Source organism: Neoarius graeffei, chromosome 19, assembly GCF_027579695.1.
Source record: "Neoarius graeffei isolate fNeoGra1 chromosome 19, fNeoGra1.pri, whole genome shotgun sequence".
NCBI lineage: Eukaryota > Metazoa > Chordata > Actinopteri > Siluriformes > Ariidae > Neoarius > Neoarius graeffei.
In genome coordinates this window covers 65,526,644-65,537,237 of record NC_083587.1, presented here as the reverse complement: position 1 = coordinate 65,537,237, position 10,594 = coordinate 65,526,644, and the positions used below count along the sequence as shown (strand labels likewise).

Below are 10,594 nucleotides of genomic sequence, written 5' to 3'. Positions count from 1 at the left end.
TGTGTGTGTGTGAGTGTGTGTGTGTGTGTGTATCTAACCCCAGACTACAGGTCAAATAGTGTGTGTGTGTGTGTGTGTGTGTGTGTATCTAACCCCAGACTACAGGTCAAATAGTGTGTGTGTGTATCTAACTGCAGACTGCAGCTCAAATAGTGTGTGTGCGAGTGTGTGTGTATCTAACCGCACACTGCAGGTCAAATAGTGTGTGTGCGAGTGTGTGTGTATCTAACCGCACACTGCAGGTCAAATAGTGTGTGTGTGTGTGTGTGTGTGTGTGTGTGTATCTAACCCCAGACTACAGGTCAAATAGTGTGTGTGTGTGTGTGTGTGTGTGTGTGTATCTAACCGCAAACTACAGGTCAAATAGTGTGTGTGTGTGTGTGTGTGTGTGTGTGTGTGTGTGTGTATCTAACCCCAGACTACAGGTCAAATAGTGTGTGTGTGTGTGTGTGTGTGTGTGTATCTAACCGCAAACTACAGGTCAAATAGTGTGTGTGTGTGTGTGTGTATCTAACCGCAAACTACAGGTCAAATAGTGTGTGTGTGTGTGTGTGTGTGTGTGTGTGTGTATCTAACCCCAGACTACAGGTCAAATAGTGTGTGTGTGTGTGTGTGTGTCTGTGTGTGTGTGTGTGTGTGTGTGTGTGTGTGTGTATCTAACCCCAGACTACAGGTCAAATACTGTGTGTGTGTGTGTGTGTGTGTGTGTGTGTGTGTGTATCTAACCCCAGACTACAGGTCAAATAGTGTGTGTGTGTATCTAACCGCAGACTGCAGCTCAAATAGTGTGTGTGTGAGTGTGTGTGTATCTAACCGCACACTGCAGGTCAAATAGTGTGTGTGTGTGTGTGTGTGTGTATATCTAACCGCAAACTACAGGTCAAATAGTGTGTGTGTGTGTGTGTGTATCTAACCCCAGACTACAGGTCAAATAGTGTGTGTGTGTGTGTATCTAACCCCAGACTACAGGTCAAATAGTGTGTGTGTGTATCTAACTGCAGACTGCAGCTCAAATAGTGTGTGTGTATCTAACCGCACACTGCAGGTCAAATAGTGTGTGTGCGAGTGTGTGTGTATCTAACCGCACACTGCAGGTCAAATAGTGTGTGTGTGTGTGTGTGTGTATCTAACCCCAGACTACAGGTCAAATAGTGTGTGTGTGTGTGTGTGTGTGTGTGTATCTAACCCCAGACTACAGGTCAAATAGTGTGTGTGTGTGTGTGTGTGTGTGTGTATCTAACCGCAAACTACAGGTCAAATAGTGTGTGTGTGTGTGTGTGTGTGTGTGTGTGTGTGTGTGTGTGTGTATCTGTGACGCCTACGAGTGTTTCGGGGGCGGTGCCTCTGTTGACAGCGCGGAGCTGGAAGTTGATTGTGCTGAATGTCGCCAGCTGCGAAGCCTTCACCTGGGCCTATTAATAGGACTTTGTTTGTGTGTGATGTGCGGCCGTGAGCGTTAGGCTTCACGTTGGCCATGGGTTTGGGCTTGGTAATTTGTATTTGTTAAAATTGTATGAATTCCAGTAAAGAGCATGATTTTCTGTTTTGAGTGCCTTATTTTGGGTTTGGGGTTATTTGTCTGAGTCAGAATGTAACAGTATCTAACTGCAAACTACAGGTCAAATAGTGTGTGTGTGTGTGTGTGTGTGTGTGTAGCTAACCCCAGACTACAGGTCAAATAGTGTGTGTGTGTGTGTGTGTGTGTGTGTGTGTGTGTGTGTGTATCTAACTGCAAACTACAGGTCAAATAGTGTGTGTGTGTGTGTGTGTGTGTAGCTAACCCCAGACTACAGGTCAAATAGTGTGTGTGTGTGTGTGTGTATCTGTGACGCCTGCGAGCGTTTCGGGGGCGGTGCCTCTGTTGACAGCGCGGAGCTGGAAGTTGATTGTGCTGAATGTCGCCAGCTGCGAAGCCTTCACCTGGGCCTATTAATAGGACTTTGTTTGTGTGTGATGTGCGGCCGTGAGCGTTAGGCTTCACGTTGGCCATGGGTTTGGGCTTGGTAATTTGTATTTGTTAAAATTGTATGAATTCCAGTAAAGAGCATGATTTTCTGTTTTGAGTGCCTTATTTTGGGTTTGGGGTTATTTGTTTGAGTCAGAATGTAACATAATGGGGGCTCGTCTAATTGCGATTTTGATTAGTTTCTGTTTAGTTTATTTAGCCTAATTAAATAGATTGGGTGAGTATAGGGTTAGTGGGTCCTTATTGGAGTAAGTCTCAAAAGGTAAATAAACTGTGTGCAAATGAATGTGATTTCCCCCTGGTAGGTATAGCGGCGTTTCATTTTGAGACACGTCGGATTTGTTTTTGTTTTTTTTTGTTTTTTATAGTGTTGTGGTGAAGGTGAGTAGAAGCAACGCTCGGGAGCACGCCGTGGTTTCGCCTGTCGTTGCTGATTGGCAGTCGCGGCAGGCTTTCTGCTGGTAACAGTGCATAAGTACCCCTCGCTTGTAACTGCATGAAGACTAGGCATACCGTAAGTAGGGTTTTTTTGGGTTGTAGTAGTTGGGGGGGATCACGTTTTATTTATACTGGTTTATGCGTGTTCTCCAGCATGGATGCAAAGTCATTTTTTGAGACTCCACGCGAGTCATATTTGGACAGTTGCACGAAGGAAACATTACTGGAAATTGCCTCCCACTATAAGGTTTCTATTCCAGACAAGGAGCGCAAATTGAAAGATAGGGTTAAACTGTTCCTGACAGAAGCTTTGCATGAGCAGGGAATTTTGCTTGAGGAGCCTGGCCCTAAGCCCGTTTTAGTTGAGGAAAATAAAACTGAGGGATTGACGTTTGAACAGAGAATGGAATTGTTACAGCTGCAGATAGAGCAAGAAAAACTGAGGAGGGATTCAGAGAACAGCCGTATTGCGTTAGAGAAGGCAAAACTGGACCTAGAGTTCCTTAGGCTTGATTTAATTAAGGATGGGAAATTGGTTATGGAGGGTTCGAAGGAGGTGTCCTCTAGCCTACGTTTAGTTCCGCAGTTTAATGACCATGATCCGGATGTGTTTTTTACCTTATTTGAACGTGTAGCAGACACCAGAAACTGGGCGGATGAGCACAGGTGTTTATTGCTGCAGTGCGTTTTGCAGGGGAAAGCGCAAGAGGCATACTCATCGTTGCCCTCGGGTGATTCAAAAGTCTACTCTAAAGTAAAAGCTGCCGTTTTGCGAGCATACGAGCTCGTACCAGAGGCGTATCGCTTGAGATTCCGGCAGGCAAAAAAAGAAGTAGGGCAGACTCATCTGGAGTTGGTGAGAGAATTGCGCAAACATTTCACACGATGGTGTTCTGCTAGCAGAGTCCAAACCTTTGATGACTTGTTTGATTTAATGTTACTTGAGCAGTTTAAATCTGCTATTTCTGAACGTGTAGCTATTTACATCTCTGAGCTTAAGGCTAAAACATCTGAAAAAGCAGCGGAATTGGCAGATGAGTTTACATTAATACATAAGAGCAGTTTGCAATCTGTTGGTAAATCTGGGGTTAATATAGCGCAGGGGTGGAATCAACTATTTCCGGTGTCTTCTACGTCGTTGCAAAATCCGGCATCGGACGTGTGCAATTATTGTCACGAAATTGGGCATTGGAAGGTAGATTGCCCCGCCCTAAAGAAAAGACCAACGCGCTCGAGTGATAAATATGTTAAACCGAATGTATTAGCGGGGCCTTTCCATTCTATCGAGTCAACTAAGCATTAGTTTGGGGGAGGGCCGAGGTGTCGCTAATGCCAAGGATTGTTTGCTTTCATATTTGCCCTTCATTACTGACGGTTGTGTTTCTTTCCAAGGTCAACCCACTGTGCCTGTAAAAATCCTGCGAGACACGGGCGCGATGGATTCGTTCATCTTGCAGTCTGTGCTGCCATTTAATAAGCAGTCTTATACTGGTGAAAGTGTTCTGATCCGTGGCATTGGTTTGAATACTATCTCTGTTCCCCTTCACAGGCTTTACATCCAATCTGATTTCGTGCAGGGGGAAATTATCATTGGTGTCCGTCCTGCTCTTCCAGTAGATGGGGTTCATGTTATACTGGGAAATGCAATTGCCTGCACCTGTTGTATGTGATTCACCAATTGCAGCAGATTGGGCCCCAAGTAATGAGGAGTTGAGCTTCTCCTGTGCAGTTACTAGGTCAATGAGTGCCGCTGAACCAGTGGTGCCATTTGATGAGCGGGGGGAGAGTTTTAGCTCTGTGCTTGGGGTTCCTGACTTGTCTGACCTACCTTTTCCTTTGTCAGGGGAGGAGTTAAGCAGGGAGCAGGCTGCTGACCCAGGGTTGGCTGGTTTGTTTAAAAACGTTTTGTCCCCCACAGACGCACTGGGAGCAGCGAGGGGATACTTCATGGAAAATGGGGTGCTCTTCCGTAAATGGATGCCACAAGGGGAAGATTTTGTAGGGGACGCTTATGTCCAGGTGGTGATCCCTGCTAAATTTCGAGATTCTGTATTACAGGTTGCGCATGACCGGTGTGGGCATGGGGGTGTGAGGAAGACCTATGACCGTGTCCTCCGAACCTTCTTTTGGCTGCACATTAAAAGGGATGTGTCTGCATATATAAAGTCATGTCATACCTGTCAGGTCACCGGTAAGCCTAATCAAACTCTCAAACCTGTTCCCTTGCGTCCGATTGTAGCCGTGGGCGAACCTTTTGAGCATATTGTTATCGATTGCGTAGGCCCACTGCCAAGGTCAAAGAATGGCAGTAATTATATTTTTACGTTAATGTGCCTGAACACTCGCTACCCCTTTGCTTTTCCGCTGCGCACCATCTCTGCGAAGGCGGTTCTGCGGGCTTTGGTTCAGTTTATGCCCGTTTTCGGTATCCCAAGATTTGTGCAAAGTGACCGTGGGTCTAATTTTACTTCCCGTGTTTTTGAGGGCGTTTTAAAACAACTGCGCATACAACATCTCACATCCACGCCGTACCATGCTCAATCGCAGGGTTCAATCGAAAGATTTCACCAATCTATGAAGTCTCTCTTGCGTGCCTATTGCGTGCAGCTGGATGCGGACTGGGAAGAGTCTTTACCGTGGCTCATGCTGGCTGCACGCGAAGTGGTGCAAGAGAGCACTGGGTTTAGTCCAAATGACTTGGTTTTTGGACACAAAGTGCGGGGACTTTTGTCAGTTTTGGGGGACGTGGGTAGATCGGTTGTTCCACCCTCCAATGTTGAAGGTTATGTACTCGGTTTCAAAGACAGGCTGGCGAGGGCGCGGGATGTAGCAAGAACAAATTTGGAGGGTTCTCAAAAGAAAATGAAACGCCTGTATGATCGATCCATAAAGCGTAGATCCTTTGAAGTCGGTGACCAAGTGCTTGTGCTTTGTCAGTTCGGTGGGTCACCATTAGAGTCCAAATTTGAGGGTCCCTATTCCGTTATCCGCCGGATCTCCGATGAAAATTATTTAGTGGCAACTCCATCCCGTCGAAAAAAATCTACACTGTATCACGCCAATTCAATGAAGCCCTATTATGAATCTTCGTGCCCCCACCCAGTTTTAGCCTCTGCTCCGGATTTGACTGGGGAAAGTGGGCAGGAAATTCTCGACCCAAATGATGGCGTTCTTCGGGGGCGTTTGAAAAGTTCAGAGTGTTTGTCAAAATTGGATGGGATACTGGCGTATTTGACAGAGCCTAAACGAGAGGATTTAATTCGCCTCGTACGTGCATTTCCTGCTTTGTTTGGGGATACTCCATCTCGAACCACTTGGATCGAGCACGATATTGATGTTAGTGATTCGGCCCCGGTGCGGCAACGCTTTTATCGCGTGTCACCAGAAAAACGTCGAGTGCTGGAGTCGGAAGTGCGATATTTGCTGGATAATAATCTGGCAGTCCCGTCGTTTTCAGAATGGGCGTCCCCGTGCATTCTGGTAGAGAAGCCAGACAAAACGGTTAGGTTTTGCACAGATTTTCGAAAGGTGAACAGTGTCACTAAAGGGGACAGTTTCCCGTTACCTCGAATCGAGGATTGTGCCGACTCTGTGGGGTCTGCCAAATATGTAACGAAACTTGATCTCTTAAAGGGATATTGGCAGGTAGGGCTGGGCGATTTTACGATTACGATGTTATTCACGATATAAAATCTCTACGATTAGAAATTAGACATGTACGATATGCCTACGATAAGCCTACGCCTTCAATAAAATTACTTCATCCGAAGTTTTGACAGACACGCGAATAGCCAATCATAACTAAACAGTACCGCACGTAACCAATCAGTTGGAAGAGAGCCACGTCAAGTTAGGTTGCGTGCACACACAAACACACACACGTGTAGCAGCAACGCACAGCATGGCTGTGGTGAAGTTTGCAGGAGCGCGGCATTTCTCCAACAAAGCGTGAAACAAAGCGATTATAAAAATGAGCGAGAAGCCGACTGACCGGAGTTCTGAACAGGAAAGTCAGAGCACTGCCCTGGAGGACATCGTTGAAAAGAAGGGCCAGAGATCTTCGGTTGTGTGGAGGTATTTTGGATATTTAAAATCGGACATACAACAAAGTGTTACACAAAACCTTAAACACACTGACGTACAGGATTGCACTTTTTTTCTCCTTGCAGCATAAGGTTTACACGTCAATATGTCTTATGTTTATTTGAAAGCTGCTAGAATTTGCACAAATGATTAACAATGGTATATAGTTTTTATTTTTCAGTTTCAGTTTATTCATTTGAACAAAAAGAACAAAAGAATGTGCATCCAGTTTGTTTTGGTTCTGTGAAACGAAGGCTTGTTAAGCTATTTTTGTTAATTAGGAAGGAACTACTAATTTGTAATGTTCATATTTTGAGCAGAAAATTAAAGAAAATACAAAAATGGTGATTTGATTTATATCGTGATATATATCGTTATTGAAAATTTTGAAAAAATATATCGTGATATAATTTTTTCTCATATCGCCCAGCCCTATTGGCAGGTGCCGTTAACTTCAAGGGCTATGGAAGTCTCCTCCTTTATTACCCCATTCGGTTTGTACTCTTATACCGTCATGAGTTTCGGCTTGAGAAATGCGCTGGCAACTTTTCAGCGGCTTATGAATCGGGTAATTGCGGGTTTAGAGGGCTGTGCCGTTTATTTGGATGATTTGATTCTGGTCAGCGACACTTGGGAATCGCATCTGCAGAGGCTCAAATCGGTGTTTGAACGTTTGACTGAGGCGCAGCTGACTGTGAACCTCGCAAAATGCGAATTTGCTAGGGGGACGGTGACTTATCTTGGTAGAGTTGTCGGTAATGGGGAAGTGCTTCCGATTGATGCGAAAATTTCGGCTGTCCAGCAATATCCACCTCCCGCTACAAAAAAAGATCTGCGGCGATTTTTGGGCTTAGTGGGTTTTTACAGATGTTTTTGTAGGAATTTTGCCACCGTGGTAGCCCCATTGACAAATCTTTTGAGGGATGGGGAGAAATATGTGTGGGGTGCTGACTGCCAAACGGGGTTCGAAAATGTTAAGTCACTATTTTGTTCTGCGCCTGTTCTGTCTGCTCCATGCTTTGATAAGCCCTTTGTATTACAGGTTGATGCCAGCAACGTCGGAGCGGGTGCTGTTCTGATGCAGGCTGATACGCACAATATTTACCATCCTGTGTGTTTCTTTTCAAAAAAATTTTGTTTGTACCAACGCCACTATTCTGTGGTGGAGAAAGAGACATTGGCCTTAATATGGGCTTTGCAGTACTTTTCGGTCTACATCAGTTCTGCCGTGTCCTTGACTGTTTTTTCTGACCACAACCCTTTAGTTTTCTTAAATTCGCTGAAGTGTCCAAACCAGCGCTTAGTGCGTTGGTCTTTATATTTGCAGTCATACTGTTTAGATATTAGGCACATAAAAGGAACAGAAAACATTGTGGCCGATGCATTATCCCGTGTCTGATCATTTGCTGTTTTTGTATTTCTTGTTCCCCTGTCTCTCTTTTGCTCTCTCTATAGGAATCTGTGGAGGACTGCGATTTTAGGCTCTGCGTTTTCCAAAAAAAAAAAAAAAGAAGGGGGGGCGTGTGACGCCTGCGAGCGTTTCGGGGGCGGTGCCTCTGTTGACAGCGCGGAGCTGGAAGTTGATTGTGCTGAATGTCGCCAGCTGCGAAGCCTTCACCTGGGCCTATTAATAGGACTTTGTTTGTGTGTGATGTGCGCCGTGAGCGTTAGGCTTCACGTTGACCATGGGTTTGGGCTTGGTAATTTGTATTTGTTAAAATTGTATGAATTCCAGTAAAGAGCATGATTTTCTGTTTTGAGTGCCTTATTTTGGGTTTGGGGCTATTTGTTTGAGTCAGAATGTAACAGTATCTAACTGCAAACTACAGGTCAAATAGTGTGTGTGTGTGTGTGTGTGTGTGTGTAGCTAACCCCAGACTACAGGTCAAATAGTGTGTGTGTGTATCTAACCGCAAACTACAGGTCAAATAGTGTGTGTGTGTGTGTGTGTAGCTAACCCCAGACTACAGGTCAAATAGTGTGTGTGTGTGTGTGTGTGTGTGTGTGTGTGTAGCTAACCCCAGACTACAGGTCAAATAGTGTGTGTGTGTATCTAACCGCAAACTACAGGTCAAATAGTGTGTGTGTGTGTGTGTGTAGCTAACCCCAGACTACAGGTCAAATAGTGTGTGTGTGTGTGTGTGTGTGTGTGTGTAGCTAACCCCAGACTACAGGTCAAATAGTGTGTGTGTGTATCTAACCGCAAACTACAGGTCAAATAGTGTGTGTGTGTGTGTGTGTGTATCTAACTGCAAACTACAAGTCAAATAGTGTGTGTGTGTGTGTGTGTGTGTGCGCGCGCACATGCGTGCGCCTAACCCCAGACTACAGGTCATATTATTGCGTGTGTGTGAGACTGTGTGTGTGCACGTGTGTGTCTAACCCCAGACTGCAGGTCAAATAGTGTGTGTGTGTGTGTGTGTATGTGTGTGTGTGTGTGCGCGTATCTAACCCCAGACTGCAGGTCGTAAAGTGTCTGTGTGATGATGATGCTGAAGACAGCATGAGATCGGCTGCTCTCTTCATTCATGTTCGTAGCAGCGACTGTACGAGACTTATTACCCTCTGACATCACACACTCGATATCCTGCGAGAGAGAGAGAGACAGAGACAGAGAGAGGCAAGAAAGAAAGAAAGGAACAGAGAGGGAGAGAGGTGTTTAATTCCCTGCTGTAAGGTGACTGTCAGAGAGAAAGAAAGACAAGGAAAGCCAGACAGAGAGAGAGAGACAGGTGTTGATGTTAGTGTTGTTACCTGGAAGCTCGTTACAGCCAGCTGGGACAAACCGTCTACATATGGACCCAGAACCTTGTGTTCCCTCACCTTTAGAGACTGACGACTGCTGTACACACACACACACGGCTTAGAGAAAAGTTTGTACACTCTCTTCTCAATAAGAAGAATGAAGATCTGCTGCGTTTGTGTAAATCTCATATTAGTTTTCTGATCATACGTGAGGCTCTGATCATATAATACACGTGACTTTCGCGCCTGAAACAATACTGCATGTGTGAAATATATCTGCTCATTAGATCAGCAGCACATGCTTAGTGACTACAAACACAAAACAACAATCAACAGCAACAGCCTGCTAAAAAAAAAAATCCAGTGCTCGGTCTGTGCTGCATTCCTCATCTGCTCACAGCCTGGGGAACAAACTACACACACACAGCCATATCCACCCCCACACCACAGCTGAGTGTGAGGAGCACTGTGCTCAAAGCTCAGAGTATAAAAATAAACTTGACGGCTCCACTAGAGGGCGCTGGAGAGTTGAGCCTCGACTCAGTGTTTCACTTGGACACTGTGACTCGTTACTTTTTAACATTATTACAACATACAATCAGATCATCACATTATCACGATATTGGACCTTGTTTACTGATATATCATACAAGCTCACTCAGCCATATTTTAAATACACCTTTACAAGCTTCTTTTATTGTTCACACCTCCTATATTAGAAATCACAGATACAGAGGCCACGCCTCCTTTATTAGAAATCACAGGTGCAGAGGCCACACCTCTTTTATTAGAAATTACAGATACAGAGAGGCCACACCTTCTTTATTACAAATGACAGGTAGGCCACACCTCCTATATTAGAAATCACAGATACAGAGGCCACGCCTCCTTTATTAGAAATCACAGGTCCAGAGGCCACACCTCTTTTATTAGAAATCACAGGTGCAGAGAGGCCACACCTCTTTTATTAGAAATCACAGATACAGAGAGGCCACGCCTTCTTTATTACAAATGACAGGTAGGCCACGAAGGCCACACCTCCTATATTAGAAATCACAGATACAGAGGCCACGCCTCCTTTATTAGAAATCACAGGTCCAGAGGCCATACCTCTTTTATTAGAAATCACAGGTGCAGAGAGGCCACACCTCTTTTATTAGAAATCACAGATACAGAGAGGCCACGCCTTCTTTATTACAAATGACAGGTAGGCCACGGAGGCCACACCTCCTATATTAGAATTGACAGGTACAAAGAGGCTACACCTCCTTTATTAGAAATCACAGATACAGAGAGGCTACGCCTCTTTTATTAGAAATCACAGGTGCAGAGAAGCCACACCTCTTTTATTAGAAATCACAG

General features: G+C 45.0%; 1 protein-coding gene across 6 annotated transcripts in view; it reads right to left on the bottom strand.

The window, feature by feature from the left end:
* Positions 1 to 10,594, bottom strand: part of kif13a (kinesin family member 13A) — a 97,512-nt gene that overhangs the window by 57,557 nt on the left and 29,361 nt on the right. For 5 of the 6 annotated variants that reach the window (XM_060900450.1, XM_060900454.1, XM_060900453.1 and 2 more), the window contains 2 exons: positions 9,242 to 9,329; positions 8,940 to 9,074 (listed from right to left, as the gene is read on the bottom strand). In XM_060900450.1, coding sequence (XP_060756433.1) covers positions 8,940 to 9,074; positions 9,242 to 9,329 — 223 coding nt within the window. The remainder of the gene's footprint in view (positions 1 to 8,939; positions 9,075 to 9,241; positions 9,330 to 10,594) is intronic. The other variant, XM_060900452.1, reaches the window with a different exon arrangement.